General features: G+C 39.2%; 2 protein-coding genes across 2 annotated transcripts in view; one reads left to right on the forward strand and one right to left on the reverse strand.

The window, feature by feature from the left end:
- LOC5569380 (SWI/SNF-related matrix-associated actin-dependent regulator of chromatin subfamily A containing DEAD/H box 1 homolog) overlaps positions 1–2,821 on the reverse strand; it is a 34,183-nt gene extending 31,362 nt beyond the window's left edge. The window contains exon 1 of the mRNA XM_021844758.1: positions 2,334–2,821. Within this exon, the coding sequence (XP_021700450.1) occupies positions 2,334–2,397 (64 nt within the window). The 5' untranslated portion in view covers positions 2,398–2,821. The remainder of the gene's footprint in view (positions 1–2,333) is intronic.
- Positions 2,822–9,003: 6,182 nt separating this feature from the next.
- Positions 9,004–22,559, forward strand: part of LOC5569374 (glycoprotein-N-acetylgalactosamine 3-beta-galactosyltransferase 1) — a 60,535-nt gene continuing 46,979 nt past the window's right edge. Inside the window, exon 1 of the mRNA XM_021844761.1 lies at positions 9,004–9,330. The gene's annotated coding sequence lies outside the window, so the exon portion shown is untranslated. The remainder of the gene's footprint in view (positions 9,331–22,559) is intronic.

The following is a 22,559-nucleotide window of genomic DNA, read 5'->3' on the forward strand; positions in this document are numbered from 1 at the left end:
AACTGACAACTTCCAGAATTAGCAGGGCAGCAATCAACTTCGCTTTGAGGATGATCTCAGGAATGGTCGCAGACCACTTCTTCATCTTCTCGGATAGCCTCAGTTCTATTGAGGCACTCCGGTCGATGAAACCTGTTAAGCATGCATCTTACTTTCTTACAAAAATCAGAAGGCAGATTTATGCTCTGGTCGAAAGATCATATAAGATTACCTTTGTATGGGTCCCCTCACTTTGTTTAATTTATGGCAATGAGAAGGCGGACTCTCTCGCAAAGGTGGGCGCTGAGGAAGATGATAGAAGAATTTCACACGATGATTTTTTTTCATTTAGTACATCTCTTCACGGTTGGCAAAGCGGTAGGCTAAATGGCCAACTGGGACGGTGGGTACACTTCATAATCCCTAGCGTTTCCTTGCGAGCGTGGTAAAAAGGTTGGGATGTAAGTCGAGATTTCATTCGCGTTATGTCAAGACTTATGTCCAACCATTACTCGCTAGACGCACATTTCCACAGAATTAACCTCGCGCTGAGCAATATTTGTAATAGGTGTGGTTCCGGTTATGATGACATCGATCACGTAGTTTGGCAGTGCCCGGATATGGACGTCTCCAGAGCACAACTTTTGGATACCCTTGCGGCCCGAGGTAGATAACCCTATGTTTCAGTTAGAGATGTGTTGGGCTCCCGCGATCTCGTATACATGTTGTCGATTTACGACTTTTTTCGCTTGTGGTGTATAAAAATTTAATGCTCTTGCGTTCTCTTCCCCAATTTTTTTTCTGTGTGTTTTGTTTTGGATTGATGTTCGTGGCCATCCGGCAATCGAAAACCTACATGAAGTTGGTATACGCCATAATACGACAAACGAGCAACCATGAAATATCTCCCGGATGAGCTGCAGAGAATTCGTTATCCAATCCCAACCTAGCCCATCCTAAAAATATTTGTGTCCACTAACTTCGAGCTGCCACGAGGAGCAAGGGTACTCCATCCCGTACTAAACTTTGCACTTAAGAAGTTTTTAATTGTAAACAAGTACAGAAATGAATTTTGGCTCCGTAAAGCGTTAAACGCGATTGAGCCTCAAATAAATGAATTGGTAAAAATAAGAGCTGATGTTCCTCATGGTAGCATTTTGGGGCCAACATTATACATTATTTTCACATCTGACTTACCTGAGTTACCTCAGGGATGTCAAAAAAATTGTTTGCGGATGGCACAGGCCTGTCCGCCAAAGGACGAAGCCTGAGTGTCATCTGTAGTAGACTGCAGTAAAGTTTGAATGTTTTTTTTCTTCAAACTTGTAAAAATGGAAGATTTGTCATAATGCTTCAAAAACTCAACTTATAATATTCTTACATAAACCAGAAGCTATTTATTTGCTTCGACTGTATGTACAATTTTGAAATCGAAATGTTCATTAAATCGAAGTATACCTGTATATGATAAATGTACCACAAATAGGAACAAAGTGCTCAACGAAATTGAGGATGTTTTAAATGAGTTTCATGCGAACTTTTAGTTAAATTATTGATACCTAGTTTCCTAATATTGTTGACTTATTGATATGTTGGGAGTTCAACATCAGCAATCTTTTAAAATATGTGGGGCGGCAATCAAAAAGAATTTCGTAACGCAACATTTGAACGACCCATTATCGGATTTCTGTTTACCCTTTAAAAAACCTAACCTAAAAACGCATCGTCCAGTGTATAGAAAATCCGGATAATCACGCAGAGGACAGAAAAAAGTAAACACGCAAACGATCGAAACAGCTGCCGAGTGGGAGGGTGGAAGTGGAAATTGGGGGTGGTAGAAAAAGGATAGACATCGCAAAAGGGAAGAAGAAACCTAGCGGATCAAATGAAAAGGTCCAGAAGTTTTTAATCAAATAGTTGACAAAATTTGTTAATTTTCAAATAATTTCAGTTCTTCCACAATTATTTACAGAGAACGTTGTTTGCCAATTGACTATTTTTGCGTGTGTCGTGTGACAGGCACGAAGATACTTTATGCCCAGGAAAGTGGAGAAAATTTCCATCACGAAAAGATCTTCGACCTGCGAGATTCGAACCCATGACCCTCACTTGGTCTTGCTGAGTAGCGGCGCATTTACCGCTACGGCTATTTGGGCCCTTAATATCAATGATTTTGGGTATTCTAATAACATTGTAGTAATTACAAAATTTATTTACTAAAGGTTAACAGTTTAACTATAGCAGAAGAGAAACATGTTTAGCAAGATAATAAAAACAACATATTTTAAATAGAGGCATTAAGATAAATAATAGACCCCTTTCAGAACTTCCGCTAGAAACTTTTAGCTTTTTACCTGCACTGGATGTCGTTCCGTTTGAACCGCTGAGGGTTGGCTTCCGGAACTGTCGGAGCGACATTGCAGCAAGAACTTCCGGAGTATTACACAAATGAAAACCAAAAACTTTACTGCAACTTAAACCAAATTTTCACTTCACAAGCGTTTCATGGAATGTTTCCACGAAAAGACACGAAGACTAAGACGCCGTGATGACAGCCCACAAGAAAACCACAATTCGACACGATTTTCAACGCACCGATTCACCACCGAATTTGATGATTTTCCGCCGATTTCAACTTTCAACACGTTTCCACACGACCGAACCACCGTTTGACCGTATTTTCAGTAAAATTGAGTGCACTTTTCGCAGGAAAATGGCCAAATTCACGTCGATTTCGCAACATGGAGAACCGATGAGACAAGAAAATGCTTCGCGAGTGAAAGAAACGCGATGCCGAAGGAAGATATGTGAAAGGGAAAGCGTAATGACAGATCAATGCAGTGTGGGTTTGGACGTCTTGGGTCGAAAACATGCAAATTGCGCAAATGCTGTCGGCTTGAGGCTGTCAGTGCTAAAAGACCCGGCATCGCACCCGAGTAAACGGTTGTTTGCGGATACCGTCGGACGGGGCTACTTTGGACACTCACCTTTTGTATTTATTTGCAGCGTATATATTAATCTGAGCAATTTTGTGTCTTTAGCACCTTTGTTAACCAATGTATGCTCTACCACTAGGCATGAAATTTTTTGGAACAACATCAACAATAATAGGATAAACAAGAAAACATTTAAAACAAAGTCGGGATAAATATTCACAAGGTATATAACATTGGCTATGCAAACATTGTTTGAATTTTTCCCAAGTCGTGGAAAGTTATTGGGACCATCACAAAACTATCAAATCGTCATGTTTAATAAAATAATGTGATAATATTTTGCTTAAAATAGTTGTTTTATAAAAAATTTTGATTCAAGGACTTAATTTTACGACCTTGATTTTATTATAATGTTTTGATTCGTATATATTACAACATAAAAAAAATTAAAATAAATATATAGAGAAGTGACTAGACATAAAACACACATATTTCAATACGTACCAATGACAAATCCACCACATAATCTCTAAAAAAATATTTTCCGTCATATATAATATAAATTTGCAGTACAAAACAATTGCATCCTCCAATTGCTAAAATAAACTACTTTTAGGCCAGCTCTAAACTGCTCTTTAGCTCCTGAGCAGTAACAAAAGCAAATTTTTACTTCTTTACCATCTTGACAAACTTTACTTCATGTTTTGCACTTTAAATGAAAATTACTTTTTAATTACAGGTAATAAAGTTCTACATATCTTTTTTTTTTGTCTTTGTTTAAGAGGCTTTCAGCTGAACGCTGATTCACCTCTTCTACATATCGTTCATATAACAGTAAGAATAGAAAAGACAGTTTTTGTACATAACTTATTAATCATCGCAGTACCTAGTAGATACATCGTTCGTTTATATCAACTTAAAAATCAAGCATTCGTAACTGATAGTTCCATTTAAGAGGAAGTTGAAAGTTTAAGTTGCATACTCCAAACTGCATGTTTCGAGCTTTGCAATTTTCTAAATAATGTTTATGAATAAAAAAACGTTCAGCAACATCACAATGGACGATAATTTATAAAATCAGTTTGAAATTTATAAGGAAAAATAATTTCACTATCAAATTGTGAAAATGTCCAAAGAAGCCCCTTTTTTGTCTTGAAGAACTCACTTTTTTCACTATTCAAGCATTATTGTTATCTCTTGATGGATTTGCCTCATATTTTGCACATTTATTACGTACATATACAACTTAAATATATGCAAGATTTATCAATATCTACCCATAATTCTAAGAGTAACAAATCCTCAAAGTTTAGGAATGTGGAAATAATGTCAAAAGAAGCCCCGTTTGACGGTACTAGTGGTTATCTGAGAGAGACTCGCGAAGAGGAAAAATATCAACGTCATATGCAGCCCAGATTTCGCTGTCACGCAAATGCAATCCGTCGTTTTCATGGCTGAAAAAGTGAAAAGTATTGTATTCAAAATAAACTATTATTAAAAACCTCAGTCATCGGAGCAGTTTTTCTCAAGATGCTGATAAATCTTCCCAGGTAACCATAAGCCGTATATCGGGCCCAATCCCTTATATACGGCTCATATAGTGCTATTTAACGGCTTATTGGCATTATATCAGCCGTAAATCAACATTTTGGCCCAATATACGGCTTATTGGTTACCTGGGTTGCTACGTTTTCTGGTATGAAATTTCAATCAAAATGCCGTTTATGCTTCGATGTGATGCAAACTTTAAAGTTTTTTGCGGAGATGGTCATGTGAAAGCTTGAACCGCTTGCGCAAGATTTATACAAACACAGAGTGGAATAAGAAAAAAAACAGCAATCGCAGAATAAGATAACCGTCTCCGCGCAATGTTGCTGAACAACGATCGGAAACGCGAGGCACGATGAATTTTCGTAGGCATCAAAACAGAATCTGCGAATAAACACAAACAACCGTTCGGGCGCTTCATTCGTTCGTGTTTCATTTTCGGATCGCTTTTTCTCCCGACGCTATCATCGGGTGATTTTCCATCGCTCGATAATTTGAACGGTACGATCCACACTGCCTACTCTTCGCGAAGAACAGGAAAATATTCATTTCGATCATCTTCATGTGGGCTTGCAACAATCACGCTAAACTTGCTCCGCTCAAAAATGAGTGCCAAGCGCACAAAATTGGCCTCTTTTCGTGCAGCACAGATTCTGTGCAAAGGGACTGTTCACAGTTTTGTGCAAACGGTGGTAAACAAAACTGAATTAGTGAATTGCGCACAGAGGAGGAACACTTGGAATGCGGAATTCGTTTCCATTTTTGTTATGCTTCTGAAAACATAAAAAAAACATTCCAATTTTAAAGATTTCCAGAAATTTTTTCATTTGAATGACCGAAGCGGAAGCAAATGGGGAAAAAACTTTCGCATTTGCGATCATTTTCCGGCTTTTCGCTAGAAAACATCTCAGATAACTCCCCATCTTACCAACGGCCAACTGTTTGCTGCCACGCGGGATATCATTGAAAGTTCCGTTTCCATCGATCCCGGACAGCCGAAGGCCAAAACGTCGGCAACTCACAGAATGAGTGCGACCTACTCAGAATTTTCACTCAGTCAGCCAGTTCTGCATTGGTTGCCTCATTCTGTGTAGCTTTAACACATGCGCTGCGTGGAGCTGGCTTAGCGTGGAGTGTTTGCTTGTCTTTACGAGAAGAAGCAACCTTGCAATGAATCACGAGAATGAACAGCGCGTGGATAAATGAATCCTACGAGTGGAAAGGCTTCGCGAACCACTTATCGGTGTGTTCATTTTGCTTCTTCGGCGTTGCATCCGTTCGCTTTTTGCGATGCTCTTCGTGACGCAAAAATGAAAAATGAATTTTGGCGAATGTTGGATCGCGAAGATGCGTCGATCATTGTTCACGAAGAAGATCCATCGCAACCCTGTCTCCGCGAGTCTCGTCTCGCGTGGTTATCACACTCAATAGTATGGGTGCCCTAGTGTAGATGTGGTTGTGAACCTTGAAGGAAAACAATATGCACTCTGTCTCGGAAAACACCCAGAATCTGGGTGTAAATATTTCAAATTGGGTAATATATCTATATCAAGGGGTGGATCACTCCTGATGCATCGAAATATTTGCATGCATTCAAATGCATTTAAATGCACACTCGATAGATTTACAATTCATGGCTTGCTCAAACGTTTGATTGTTGTTTTTGTCGAAGTGTCAAACTCAGTTTTTGCATAAACTTTCGAAGAGTTGCGCTACCTTACCTAAAAACGGCCAACCCGGTACCAAAAGGGACTGGAAACATTCTTCATTGAAGTGCCGGGTATCGATATTTAAATAACGGCTTAAGCTAAGTATGCTGTTCCGCTCAAGAAAAGTAAAAATTTCTGCCCAAGAAATGGTCAAGAAATTTCGTACAGTGAGCTCCATTTGAATTCACATTTCTTTTCAACTGCGTACTGCGATCAAAGAAAAATGCTTTTCTTGAGCATTTCTTGCAAGAAATTTCCCACGCATCGAGATAGGCGATTACTTTTCTGTTGAAATGCATACTTCGCTTTAGCAAAAAAAGCATTAAATCTATACGTGGTCGTTAAACTGATGACAAGATGGATATGGAGATGGAGATGGATGGAGATGCTACGGAAAAGCGTGAAATTAGTGACATTGTAAAGATGGAATGTTGTTTTGTCTGTCATAGCTGCTATTTCACTGACATCAATATTTGTGATATGTCCAAGACAAAACATCCGGAAGCAATTTGGAAGTAAGAAAGACCAAACGTCGATATGTCATGTCTAGAGTTAATTGTATTGTACCTGTCCGTAAGGGACATTGAACGAAATAAATATGTTATTTAGACCAATAATTATCAAGGGTTTTGTTGTTCCTTCCGCCTAGATTTGTATTTAAGAATGGGAAGCGCCTGTAAGTTACAGAATGTGGGTTTCCCGGGGAGAAGGTTCCTACTACTCCTGATTACAAACATCACTGAATCTGCAGGGACATGGATTTTTGTTAAGAAATCAAACCTAGATGATTTTTGCCTCAAGGATCCATAAGTGGCATTTCAATTGAAATTTAATTTATTTCCGCTCTAAAGCAACAGCTTGGTAATCTGAAACGTATAAAATAGGTTGTTAATTTTAGAATATCAGTCAATATAAACTACGAAAAGTTTAGTGGAACTCTCAGCGTTGCACCTTTCACAATAAACAATGACACGTTGCTATAGCACGGCACGATAGTATGGGCCAGTGCCAAGCTGATGTAAATGTAGAAAAAAATGCATTTGATGCAAATCGATGTACATTGGATGCACATTGAAGAAGTGATCCACTCCTTGATCTATATGCATTTTTATGAGTCTAGAAAGTGTGTGCAAGTTTCGTTGAGGAAAATGAAACAAACTGTGTATGATGAGCGTATGCAAGTGTTCGTTTGTTTAAATGTCACTAAGCTCTATACGGATCAGCACCGTTAGAGTTGCTCCACAGAGAACAGACATGGAGGCTCCAACAAAATTTCATCAGAACCATGTGTAAAGGTTCGAATCAAACATCAGCGCCGCCAACGCAGACAGCCCGACATACAAACTCGTTTCGACAACACGATGTCACTAGTGAACATCAAAATGCATTAGCACTCAAAGCAACGCTAGCGACAAGTGGCAGTTTTTATTATCGACACTAGCGCCAAAGCAGGTCCGTCACACTCGGGCTCAGATTGGGTACCACTTCTAGTACTGCATTTGGTCCCTCGGTAGTGCAAAAGGTACCCAAGTTTGACAGTACGCAGTACACTTTGAACGGCATTCTAGATTACCTTATGAGTCATAAAATTTTGAGCAACTGCAAGGAATATGGGGGTCTTTAATTTGTCTTTGGCCAAAGTGTAAAAAGCGGCAAATTTCCTACAAATTTGTAGGAGCATATCGACATACTTTGAAATGACCAGTACCTTGCTTTACACACGCTGACGATAAAAGATGAACGTCTGTTCTCTGTGGTTGCTCTGAGTGAGCGAAATTTAGTATCGTTTAGTTGAAGATTTATATCGTTCGATTAATAAATAATGTTTGTTTTAGTTTTTAAATAATGCTTGAACATAATATGTGAGGAAATTAGCAGAAAAGTAACAACGATAGAAAGCTTTATTTTTCGATACAGGTATATATTTTGAAAAGTTTATAGGCAAGTATTATGCGCCACCATCATAGAGGTCGATGGGGAAGAACGAGATAAATGTCACTGAAAATGTTTGTTTACGTGTTTAATTTTCTCCCAAACATATCCATGTCGTCCGCGAAGCAAACAAATTGTCCGGATCTCGTTAAAATTTCGACTATTAAGTCCGGCTCTCCGCATGACACCTTCAAGCGCAAATATTGAACAACAGGCATGAAAGTCCGTCGCCCTATCGTAGTCCCCGCCGAGACTCGAACCAAAGACAGTGTTCGCTCGAGATCTTCGCGCAGTTTTGCACACCGTCCATCGTTGCTCTGATCAATCTTGTGAGCTTCCCGGGAAAGCTGTTTTTCAATGCTCTCTAATCGTTTACAAATTAACCAAGGACAAATTAACTACATATTCCGAGAAAAAATGTTAATGTTAATTGTGTGATCCTTCCTGTGCTGCACACGGTGCGTTTTCAACCCAACCTCTTTATTGACGGTTATCCTACTAGCCACCAGATGTCGAAGTGATCGCTTAGCTTTGAAAATATTGTCTCACCGCCACCAAACCGGATCGCGCCAGTGAGACTCGCGACGCGCCTCAACTCGCCGGATTTTGAAATCAGTTTTTTAGTGTGGCGCTGCATTCTTACGATTTTTATGAACACAGCGCACTATTCACAGATTAGCTGCGCCGCTCCGGGCCCGAGAAAACAATAGTTTTAAATAAATGTTGGTCTTGATTTCTACCGGATGCATAATATCAGCCTATTGGATGGTTGACCGAGCATTTTCGCAAAATTCAATTCAATTCGTCCATCTCGCTTTTTTCCGTGTGCATATTCTAGTACTACACTTTCGTTTCGTCCAAACGGTCCGAACCCTCATTGACAGCAAATAATTTTTGACAGTCGTGTTCCAAAAATCCAAAGCCAGCCAGACTCTGAAACAACAAGCTCTCGCATTTATCAACAAAGTGCAAAATTCTTAAATTTTTATCTGATTTCGGGTGTTTTTAGTGTTAGGCTCAATATTTTGTGAGACCTTAGATCATGTGAGTGATGAGGTGCATAAATATGGTTTGGTCACAGTGAAGGAAGCTGTCTAAAACGTCGATTTTGAGCCGATTCCAGGCTGTGTTCCAAAACAAGCTACAGGCCGGAGGAAAATTGTGCGCATTGGTGTTTTGATTAAAATCAATTGCCTGGATTAACAAAATTGCCGATCTCCGAGAGCGTAAGTACAAGCTTTATGTAAGAAACGTGCGAGACTCTATTTGCAGTTGGGTCGGTTTTGTAACAAGTCTGACATTGAGAACCAGCCTCTGCCTAAAATAAATATCATCCGGACTGATAATGAAAAGGCCCACAGTGGTCCAGATCTGAAAATTCGTAGCAAAAAATTCCACAATATCGATATTTTACTATTTAGGGTCATGAACAGTTTTTTGGAAGATGAATTAAAAGTTAGAATGGTAAAAAGTTTTAGTTTGGACATAGTCACCAATGTGTTTTAAATGGTCTCTTCCTTGACTCGAACTATAGTTGCTCTAACAGGTTGTCCTGAATATCAAGTAATGTTTCAAGTATCAGTACAATCACAGATAACAGATATTTATTCTAGAACAAAAAAAATGTGAAAACCTGTGTAAATATTCAAATTGAAACTCCTTGCAATCACTAGCGCCGCCACACAGCGAATTAGCGATGACAGCACCACCACGATGTTGCTACTTGTGTTGCCATTCAAAATGACCATTAATCGTCTTACACAGTTTGACAATCGGACTTCAACGTCTGTTATCTGTGGTACAATCTTTGTAAAAAAAAAGTATCAGTACAATCTTTGTGTTTTAGGCGAATTTTACTGTAGCTTCTGGATTCGAATCCCAAGTTAGTCAATAAAGTCAGGGGTAGTATATGGAAACTTTATTTAAATATTATTCTTTATACAAATGTTACCACTTGCTCAAATACAATAAAAAAATAGCCAGTAAATCAAACATTTTTAATGAAGAATCATCTTGCGTAAAGTGATTTTTTTCATAAAGTTTCATGAAGCATTTCATGTTTGGATGTTATCAATTACATTTCTCTAAAGTCTGTGAAAGATTATAGTCTTTTGAATCGTAAGAATTGTTCATGCAGTGGTACAAATTTCATGGAGATTCGTATACTACCCATAAATTCATGTCAGTCCCATGTTTGCTGGATTTCCTATGTACATGGGACAGTTATGCGTTTATGAGCAGTATATATATTTGCAAAAGTTACCGAAGTTCGAACGCAAAAGATGTTAGAGAATTTTGCAAAATTTCATTGGAAACCCAACATTTTCAGGAGAAATGATCAGGTATCAGAAGGCCAGCTTCAAAGGCACGTTCCCCACCAGTTGGGAGATTTGTGCCATCGCCATATTTGAGCCTATTTCATCATCTACCCGATGGAAGAGGAAAGGGTAGGGAAAGATGGGAGGAAATAGGAGTGGGGTCCCTTGAAGAGGGAAGATCGCATGAGCGAAATGAGAGCATGAAGCTCCATACCACAATGGGTTTGAACAGCGCCCTAAAAAGGGCACTGCAAAACGCATGAACGTAAAGAGAGCCTATAGCTTATTACCACAGCGGGTTAAAAATAACAGAATCTGAAGATTCAGGCTTCTGAATTCAGATTCACTTAATAAGTGTTTACTAAATAATTGCGCAAAAACTGGACAGTTACATATCAGGTGAAACGAAGTTCCATAATCGGAGTCACAACTATCACACACAAATGAGTCAGCACGCTGAATATTTGCCATGTGATAGTTGAGTCGGCAGTGGCCTGTCAACGCTCTGACCAAGAGACTGCAATTCTGCTTTGACAGATTTGTTAAATACTTCGTCACCCTTGGAGATGGCTCAGTAATGTACAATTTGTTTGACGACATGTCTCCAAACTATTCCAATATTGCTTGTGCTGAGTTGCCGCCCAAGAGTTTATCTGAAGTTTCACCCAGCACTTCGAAATTGGAAGAGCCGGCTCAGGGCCAATGAAGTCATGCGATGCTCCATCGCGAGCTAGCTCATCAGCCAATTCATTTCCAGCGATGGAAGAATGGCCAGGTACCCATACAAGGTTTACAGAGTTGACTGAATTCAGTTCCTCAATTTGAGTTCGACATGCGATAACAAGCTTCGACCTTGAGTTGGCCGAAGCGAGAGCTTTTATAGCAGCCTGACTATCTGAACAGAAGTATATGACTTTACCCATTACGCGCTGATGAAGTGCTGATTGTACTCCACACATAAGAGCAAATATTTCCGCCTGAAAAACGGTGCAGTTTCTACCAAGTGAGTAAAACTGATTCAGCCTTAGCTTACGAGAATATACACCTGCACCAGCTCTATCTTTAAGAAGGGAGCCGTCAGTGTAACATACTATATTGTTTGATATACTTTTTTCCAAATAGGCAGACGTCCACTCTTCCAGTGAAGGGAATTGTATGGTAAATGTCCTGTAAGGAAAGTTACAAGCTATTGTGAGATAACTTGGAGCAAGGACAGTTCTGTCCCAATTCACCAAAAGTGGAAACAACGAAGTGTATAGATCTACGATTCACTGGATTTTTCTCCAGTAGATCCAGTACCCATTAACGGTAAGAGCAAGAAAGTGCTTCTTGTTTAAGATATATGTGTAGTGGCGCAACGTCGAAAAGGGCCTCGAGCGCTGCTGTGGGAGTTGTAGAGAACGCACCAGATATCGCCATAAAGCACATCATTTGGAGATGGCCCAATTTTGATTGGATTGTTCTCACTTCGCCCTTTTGCCACCACACAAGACATCCATATGCCAATATTGGTCGAACAACTGTTGTGTAAATCCATTTGATATACTTGGGTTAGAGGCCCCAAGTGTTACCAAAGGTTCGTCGGCATTGACCGAAGGCCATACAAGCTTTTTTGACTCTGAAATCAATGTGAGGTGTCCAAGAAAGTTTGGAATCTAGAACGACTCCGACATACTTTACTTGATCAGTCACATTAATCTCAGTGCCAAACAGAAATAAAGGTCGAATTCCATCCCGTCTTTTCGTAAAAAGAACAATAGATGTTTTATTCTGGTTAACCGAAAGGCCATATTGGCGACACCAACTCTCGACTACCTGAAGAGCACTTTGCATCAGGTCGAATAGGGTGTTTATGCACATATGTACCAACTATCAAAGATAGATAGTCGTCGGCAAATCCATAAGTTGGAAAACCGCTATTATTGAGTTGCCTCAATAGCGTATCTGCTACGAGATTCCAGAAAAGTGGTGACAAGACTCCCCCTTGGGGGTATCCGCAAACACTCAATTTTTGAATTCCAGACATTTCAGAAGAAAAGAACTGATTGGTCTAAAACTCTTCGCTTCTTCATACGACGCACGTCTTTCTTTCGGGATAAACTTTACAGTAATATCACGCCAGGATCTGGGAATGTACCCGGTAGCAAAACTACTTACAAGTAGCTTTTTCAAAACACGTTTGATAAACTCAAATCTCCTTGGAGCAGAACAGGATAAATCCCATCCACTCTTGGAGATTTGAAAGGAGCAAAACTATTAAGTGCCCATTGAATCGATTCAGTAGTTACGATACTGCGAGCCGAGGCCAGAGACTCGTAACTACATGAAAAGATATTTGGTTCATCGTAGATGCTATGTCCACACATCCGGGGAAGTGTATATGGAATAAACATTTTAAAGCTTCTTCATCAGAAGAAGTAAAGTCACAATTAGGTAAGCGAATTTCGTTCACTTGGAAATCTTTACATTTTGCAAGGATTTTGTTCAGCCGACTGATTTCACTCAAACTGGAAACATTTGTACAAAGGTTTTTCCAGCCGGATCGTTCAGAACGAAGAGCCTTCTTGTAAGCCTTGCGAGCCGACTTGAACGACTCTGATCCAGCTGAACGGCGTCTGTTCCAACTCCTACATTGTTTCCTGAGTCTAGTCAGATCGGAATTCTACCATGGGGTTCCTCTTTTAGTCTTCACAGATCGCAGAGGACATGCTTCTTCAAAAGCTTCCATAATGTAAGATGTTGTAGTATCAACAGCATCATCCAATCCAAATCATTGGGATTTTCAATGGACGGAGAATATCCATGAAATTTGGTCGCAACCAATTCAATATAGAGTTTCCAGTTTGTTGACCGGCGATTTCTAAAACGCAAAGTCTGCGCAGTTACATTTGAATGTTCAAAGAAGATGTAGCGATGATCAGATAATGATTCCTCATCTGCTACATGGCAATTCGTCAACTTGTGACTGATTCTTTTCGAGCAGAGCGTTATATCTAACACTTCTTCTCTATTAGATACCATAAAGGTTGGGCGATTGCCTACACTCTTAAAAATAATGAAAATTACTCTGGACGTAATTCTGGTTATGACTGAATGATACATGATGTAAGTGATGGAACGACACAAAAACGTGTCCTTGAAGATGTATTGAACAAAAAATGTAATTTTACATGTTAAAGGACACGAAAACGATGGAACTGTGATCGTCATTTCCCGAATCAGACACTAACGTATTTGAAATTGGACACCAATTTACGTCATTCGGCTCGCTTCTTTTATGTGCATCCCAAAAGACGTAAATCACATTATTTTTTGGTACTGTGTATGTTAAGTAATCCAAGATCTGTGCTAATTAAGTCTACCATCAGACTGGAGCCTCTCAAATTTATATCTGAGCTGCCCCAGATGATGTGATGAGCATTGGCATCACTGCCCACAATTAGCGGAAGGCCTTTTGTTACGCAGTGTACGACAACTCGTTTGAAGTCATCCGTTGGTTCATCATGTGGTAAATATACCGAACAATAGACGTATTTCCTGTTGAGGTCACCAACAGAAACATCGATTGTGACAGCACATACATCTCTGGTGGTTAACTCAGAAATGAGTGTAGCAACGATTGCTTTATTGACGAGCACGCATGTGCGGGGAATGGAGCGCGAGTTTGCAATTTCAGGTTTCCTGAAAGTAGCAAAAACTGGGTTCACAAGGTTACCTAGATAGAAGTTTCCACTACGAAAGTAGGGTTCTTGAACGCCACTGGGGCTGTACCATTTTGCATGAGTCTGCAAATACTGATCGTTTCTGTTCTTTTATGTTGAAGATTAATCTGAGCTAACCTAACGGTAGCCACTACCCAAACTAGGCAGGATTAAACTTTTTGCAATCTCAGCATGAAATAGTAAATAGCAGCAAAAATCGATATCTATTGAAAGTCGCCAAAAAGTCGAAAAAGCACATAGTACACTGTGTAAAACGCATAATGCGAAACCATATAGGTGATAATTAAAATTATATAGCAACATATTCATGATCCCACCCTTATTTCGCCTCAGGCTAGAGACTGAAGAAGAGCAGCCGATTATCTCGGAGAAACACAAGGTGGCGCAGGTGCCATTGCTTCGAGTAGCACAGGAAGGGTACAATACTGCAGAGGGCGCCCTGGTACTCCACAGGCTCTGTTAGCGGTTAGGTTTTATTTAGACCCCCCTAACCATTGATTCCTAGGCACTGTACGGATTACACCATAAATTAGGGGTCACCTGTGAGGTGGACTTTTACCACCGGAACAGGCAGTCCGTAGTGTTAATTCTTAGCCAGTAGAAACAACCGCTACCGACACTACGCGGCTATCTAGGCTGCTCGGGAAAAGGAAGTTAACTCCTGACGTGCCCAAGCAGCCTCCGAAGGAGGATGTGTTAGATGTTAGAAAATTTGGCACAATTTCATTCAGAACCCAACACTTTCAGGAGAAATGATCGCAAAAATTCTAAATTTTTCAAATTCCATAGGTACCATTAATTTTACTCTGCAGAACGTAAGGTGGATGTACCGGTTAAGTTCATATAAGTTTTTGCAGATAAATTCACGTGCATGTTAATGATATGGCAAGCTATCTGCGGTTATGTAAGAAAAACATCACTGGAACAACAAAATGGACATGTTTCCAAAAAAGTGTCTTTATAATAGAGTTTTCCCATTTATTCAATCGAAAAAAGTTCACATGATGTTCTAACCCGACTTATAGGTGTCACTACATAAAATGCGTCGTAGAAGGGCATGGTATGGTATGTCTGTAATATAAGCTCAATATTGTCGAATTTAGTGAAAAAGTATTAGTACACCGAATTGTTCAGGTATACAACATAACAGTTGGAAACATTTTGGGAAATAACATTTTGCATTTACAGCTTTCTATGAATCTTAGTTAGAAAACCCTTCACTCAATACTTCTTCTTTTTTATTGCTAAATATATATTTTTGGCATCCTTATAAAAATATTATTTCAATCATTTATCGAACACAACTTATGGGAAAGTTTACCTAATTTCTCAAAAGCATTTATTGTATGAATTCGGCATATGCATTAACGAATGTATTTGGAATATTTGGTAAATTTTAAACCTATGATTTTCATTAAAGACTTGCCATTCGCTCCTTGTGTAAGAATGGTAAAATAGGGTAAAACTTTCTAATTCATTCCAGAATTATAATTCATTCGTCAGAAATAATAGCCCTGCGAAAACCTCTAGGTTTGTGGGGGTAAACACAACAAACAATTGATAAAATCGTTATCAATACTATCATTTTTGTGTGACCGTTCAAAATTAAAATTATGATTCATTCTAAGATTGAATCGATCCAATCAGATAAACAAGAGTCAAACTTTTTTAACACTAAACTTTTCACTTAACACATTTCACGATTACTTAAAATGGTACTGAAAAATTGCGATTTTCAACAAGCTTGCCTTGATTGTCGTTGGCAAGCTGGAGTTATCTTGCACTTTCAAAATAGTAGTTTACGCAACAAGTTGCAGAATGATGATTTTCACAGCACGAGTCGTACATTTATCAAACGAGAGTTGCGCAGATGCAAAATTACGCAGAGTGCTGTAAAAATCGAGTTCAGCAATGAGTTGTGTACAACATTTTTTGCAATTTCGTAGAAGACTACTTGGGGGTATCATAAACCGTATCAGGATGCATTCACCATTATTTTAAATTTAATTAAAATTGTTGTGTAATGATTCATTACGCATCTCGTAACAGTTGTGTAATGAAAAATCGTTCGGTAATAGTAGTGACGCAACTGATTTCAGTTGCGTACTGACTATTACGACACTGCACAAGTTAGTGAAAAAAGTAGGCTATTCCATAGAGATTGGCGTGATGAAAAACAGCCTATTACACACTTATATCAGAATGCCGATCTCAGCTGTGCAAATCTCGGTTAAAGTTTGTTTGCTGGCATCTCAGCAAAAGTGACGTTTGATGTCAGCGGTACTCACAGGTGCTGCTATAAACAAACTATTTTTTTGCTGACATATCAGCTAAAACTCCGTTGCCGACTGCTTGGCTGTGCGGATCTAGGTAAAAGAATGAAAATTAGCCGAGCTCAACTAAGTGTGTACGATTAAAAATTGCTAAAAACTTTGTTTCATACAGTGCTGTTCTGAATAATAGCAGCGCATGTCGATTTTCATACAAAATGCTAAACTTTGACATGCTGTAGTTTTGCTCCCTTTCAAGCAATCGAGTTGAAATTTTCTCCACAGAACTACAAATATGCTCAATTTTGTAAACACAAAATTTCAAAATTTTCTAAGCCCCTGCCGGAAAGTGAGATACTATGTGAAATTGTTCGAAAAAATAGCAGTTTTAAAAAATTGAATTTCGGCTTGACATTATAGTTTTAAATTGTATATCACTTACCATTGGAACAATCTCCTCCTACTTATCAAACTTACACCTAAACCTAAAATGTTTAAAATACTTGTAGAAGAAAAATTTTAAAATGAAAAACTGCTATTTTTTCGAAAAATTTCACCTAGTGTCTCACTTTTCGGCAGGGACTCAGAAAAAACTGAAATTTTGCAGTTACAAAATTGATCATATTTGTAGTTCTGTGGAGAAAATTTCAGCTCGATTGCTTAAAAGGGAACAAAACTACAGCATGTCAAAGTTTAGTATTTTGTATGAAAATCGACATGCGCTGCTATTATTCAGAACAGCACTGTACATCGTTTGTACCTCCCTCCTAGGTGGTACCCATACTGAACCCGGCTTCTATGTCTTGGTTTCGTCTCTGTCCAAACATGATAACACTTATTTTCTTTTAAAAATCTTGTCGTATGTGTTCATAATTATCTGATCTTCTTTTTCTTCTTCTTGGAATAACGTCCTGTTCTTATAAGCACATAAAACAGTTTTTAACTGAGAGCTTTCTTTGCCAAAGTTGCTATTTTCGCTTCCGCATATCGTGTGGCAGGTACAATGATGCTCTATGCCCAGGGAAGTCAAGGAAATTTCCATTACGAAAAGATCCTGGACCGACCGGGAATTGAACCCAAACACCTTTTCAGCATGGTTTTGCTTTGTAGCCGTGGACTCTAACCACTCGGCTAAGGAAGGCCCTGATTATCTGATATTTGTAAACAAAAGTTTGGCTTTGTTTTTTTAACGTAAACCGTAACGTAATGTTTTAAAATTGGGGGTTTTGCCAGATTTTCGGAAACCCGGACCTCTGTGCGGCTGTAGATAACAAATGCTTTGCCATTACATATAATATGACTACAGGAACATTTGATATCACTGGAGAAGTACTTTACAGTCCTTTATCAGACAATACTTGTAGAGTACTGGTCATTCTCTTTTGATTTTGTTCGTGGCACCAAAGCTGATAAGGAAAAGAAGTAATAGGCATGTTATAAGTCAGTCAAATATTAAACCGAATGGCTCTTTCATATTTCGTCATTTCAGAATGGTGATGTTTGACTGTTAGAATTTTATGCAAAATTAAATCTTCTTGCAGGCAGTGTTTATAAATACTAGTAACTTTCAAGTGTAGTAAGAACAATAATTGATTTCTAATATTATTTGAGATAATTTTACAATCCAAAATAACGACTCAAAAAATAATAAATTTATAACAATTTATTATAAAAAATAGTGTTCATGTCAGAGTTGCTCGCTGTCACTATCAACGCTTAAAATTTGCTGATTTGTACAGGCCGACTGCGATACAATTCGGATCAATCTATATCATGATGTTGATGTGATGCTGTCTACTCCATCACCAGTGCATTGATGGCGATAGACTATGGATATCACTGATGGGATAAGTTTAGCCTTAAATTATTTAAATAAAAGGGCATTTTATCAGTACGATATTGTTGAAAGTGCTGCAGACAGATTGAAACTACGTGTTGGTCACTGTAAAACATTAATAGCATGGATAACTACCACGTGATCACTCATTTTCAAGGATGGAAAAAATCGTCTCTAGTGACAAACAACGGTCTAAGAGGGTCGTCGCTCTTGCAGCAGCATGATTTGAACACCTCACCACGCACGCATCTTACCGACATGAGGAGCATCCGATGGAATGTTTGTTGTGGGACAAAGAGTTTATCGGATGTTGTTACAAGTAGCGATCAACTTGAATCATAGCACATTCGCGCTATTATTTTTCGTTAAAACCATGCCCGAATGATTTTAGAATCACAAACCATATATCCGAAGGGAAATCAACAGAAAAAAAAGTAACAATCCTTAGAATGATAAAACTATGGTTCGCGAACACTCAATCGCTAGCCCACATGCAGAACGATGCATTAATCGCGGAGCGTAGTTTGTTAGCGACAAAAGGTTAATCGTTGTTGCTATGATCGCACGATAAAGAACAACCGCGATGCATCGTGGATTTTGTCATGATCACTAGATTTCCATTCTTGCTCATTTTGCAGTGATTATGATCTTGAGTGCGATGTCGCATCACTGCTGTTGGTTGTCAAATCAAAGTGATATTGATTGCTCGCAAGTGATATTGATAGGTTTAAAGCATCAGCCATCAGCTGAAATGATTGATATTAAGCAACTCTGGTTCATGTAGGCACCATTGCCTAGTCCGTCTGAGTATTTGTCCTGTTAGGGGAAACTTGGCAAAAGCCAGACCGAGGGTTCAGCCTTGACAAGTAAAGCTGTCAGACAGCTCCAACTGAATACCACACATAAGAAAAGAGAATCTCAGTTGCGAATTCAACAGAATACCCAAATCCTTTACGCATTGCACGTGTTCGATGGGCGTATCAAAAATTTTATACCCAGAGCTTATCGGCTATTTCTTTCGTGAAAAAGTGATTACGGAACACTTAGCTGTATTGACGACTAGTCGGTTGAAATTGCACCATCCAGCGAAGACGTTTATCTGATCCTGGAGATAAGGGCAATTAGTATTTGACCATACTCGCAGAATTTTTTTTAGGTCGTCTGTGAACGTCAGCCGACGCCCTTCTACAACAAAGTGAACGTCGTTAAAATACAGAACGAAAATCAACGGACTGAGATGACTGCCTTGCGGTATGCCTTTTTTACAAGGGGGAAATCTGCAAATATGCAAACAGACCCCCTTTAAAGGTAACTCAGGGAGTGTGGGGATGCCGCACAAACGACGACCTACTAAAACCAGACCCTCATCCCCCCGGATGCACCTTACGGTATTTCTTCGGAGAGAGGCCAGTGCATATAGCACAACACATGTAGCAGAAGTAGAGTTACTGTGCACGTGCTGTAGCCTTAGGTGCAGGAGGCTCATTGCTTGCTAGCGCACGGGTGCGCTGTACATTGTGAGACCTTTTTTGGTGCGCCTCATTTTTCTTGAGATGTGTCTCAATGCGGTCTCATGCGCTCCGTCACATGTGCTGTTTAAAACTCAGCGCAATAATTAAAGTGATTACAAAAGTTTTCAACGAGGATCGAAATTGTAACTCTTAGATCGCTAGTGTTCGACCATATCATGTAGACCATCTAGACACCTGCATAATGAGGCGAAAATAGTTGTAGACGCTCTTCGTTACTAAGTAGTTGTTTCACTACTTGGATACCGATGGCGAGCCATAGCGCCGAGCAGCGCATGAGACGAGTCTCCTCGGGAGCACATCGCCTTGCGCGCGCTTTCAAAATTTTCGTGAGCCTCCGGCTCGCGCAGCACACTAGGATTCCGATGAGCTGAGAGACGGTTTGGTTGGAGGCTCGTCAGTACATTTATGTGCTCCTGAGAAATATGTAACTCTAAGCAGAAGTAGCCTAGGCAAACTGCTTCTCCTAGCCGATTTAAACAATGTTAGAATGGACCAGCCTCGGCCTCTTCACACGCGTTGCGTACTCCTCTGGTACCTCTTTGGTTGAAGCATTGAACATCTTCCTTGATGATGAGCCCGATGGGCGTCATCCCGGCTATGATGCACACGGCCTCTGTAGATACCGTTCGGTATGCGCTTGCTACTCTTAAGCACATGATCTTGTACGTGCTGTCCAAACGCTTTAGGTTTCTGCCCGTTCTAAGTGCTTTTGACCAGATTGGTCATCCATACCTTGGTATGGATAGCGCCACGTCTGCCAGGAGCTTGCGTTTGCTGGCAATTACGATTCTACCCCATTGCCCCGTATTCCGTTTCCTCCAATGCCTTTACCCCGAAAGTACCATTACCCCGAATTCCATCACCACGAATGCTATTTCCCCGAATTTACAATTATCTTGACAAGATGACATTGATGACTTTTCCCTATGATATTGGAATTCGGGGTTATGGATCGTTCGGGGATTTGGAATTCGGGGTGATGGTATTCGGATTGATGGCATTCGGGGTGATGGAGTAGAATCCAACGTGGCTAGCGAAGCTGAGCTTGTCATCGATCATTACCCAAAAATGCCTAAGGGATCGCTTGGACTCTATGGTGCAATCACCTACCGAGATAAGCGCCCGTTGCTCGGACTTGCGGTTGTAGACCACCACCACTTCAGTCTTGGTTGGATTAGTGTAGGCTTGAAGAATTACTCGTTTTATAGATTTGGTGTAAAAGAAGATTTCAAAAACAGCATAAAATTATGTTTGCTACTTGGGATACATCGGTGTAAATTACGTCCGTTTGGGCCCGAACATTCATGTTCGCAGTGATGAGTGGTGTAAGGCATAGCAGGTTGGTAGTAGTAGAGCGGCCAATAGTGAATCCGAAAGATTAAAAAAACATCATTGAGATCTCTAAAAATGTTTTAGAGGGGTTCTTAGGAATTCCTGGCATGGTTTATGATTAGATGCTTGATAGATTTCTATTAGAATTCATATAACATTTTTGATGAAATTCTTGCCTGAATCCTTTAGGACCAGTTACTTGAATGTTTTGTTTTTTAAATCACTGAAAAAGTAATTAGTGACTTTCTTCAATATTTTAAGTAGATTTTATAAAAAAAATACCGTTTTGAAATCCTGGTCTTTTAGATTATTCAATGCATCATTTGTCCTGTCTGTTTGTTCTGATTTGAAATACAAACAATTTTTAACCCCTAAATAACTAAATCAAGTCCTCTAAATTTTATAATTTTGTATAAAAATGCGAGAATTTTCAAGTATAATTTTGTATTAGGGGAACTGCGGGTAAAATGAAAAGGGGGGGGGGGCTAAAATGAACAAGTTTGTGTTTTACAGTAATTATGCTATAAATCTATGCAAAACATTGCACCATCCTTAATCCTCAGACTAAGGAACTATTTCGACAACTCTAGCGCGATCTAGAACTGTCAAAAGATAGAAAAGTAAACAATAACAAAGTATGCCTCTCCGTTTTCTCATATGATGTAAATTTTCACTCCTGGAATTTAAGGTTTTTATGACTAAAACCATCAAAAATCTATTTAACTGCGTACCACATCATATCTTTAAAGTATTTATGATAAGTAGACGGAAATTGAAAGTATGTTTATCTTCTAATTTCTTAGAACAAATGATTTGAAGATGTTGATTCTTTGGGGGTAAAATGAACCACTCGAGATGGGGGTAATATGAACACCATCGCAGGGTGAATGCTACCGGGTTCTATTTCAGATGCCGAGAGTTTTCCGGAGAAAATACAAAGATATACATGGACAGCCATCCAAATGGTCGCGGCTAAACGTTCCATCGATTCCGGATTGTCCGTGAGATATGCATTGAACTGTACCAAATGCCGAGCATCATGCTGCAACCCATTCAATTTGAATGGTGTTCATTTTACCCCCACTACATGTTCATTTTACCCATGGTATGTCCATTTTACCCCCAAGTATATGTTCTCATTACCCCCATGGTATGTTCATTTTACCCACATGTTTGGAACATTGACTCTGTGGAAAGACATTTTCAAAACTATAATAATGTTGATAAAATTCTACTTCCATCACAATATTTCAACTTGTTACATTGCATAAACGTCCTTCTTTAATTCTGAGCAATTGAAGAAGAATCTGACAGCTTCATAAGCAAGAAAACATGAAAATTGCTTAGGGTGTTCATTTTACCCCCAGTTCCCCTACAAAAAATCTAACATCCAAGAACAAGTAGCTTATAAAAATTAGTTGTAGTTTCAAATACTATAGTATTT

Source organism: Aedes aegypti, chromosome 2 (assembly GCF_002204515.2).
Source record: "Aedes aegypti strain LVP_AGWG chromosome 2, AaegL5.0 Primary Assembly, whole genome shotgun sequence".
NCBI lineage: Eukaryota > Metazoa > Arthropoda > Insecta > Diptera > Culicidae > Aedes > Aedes aegypti.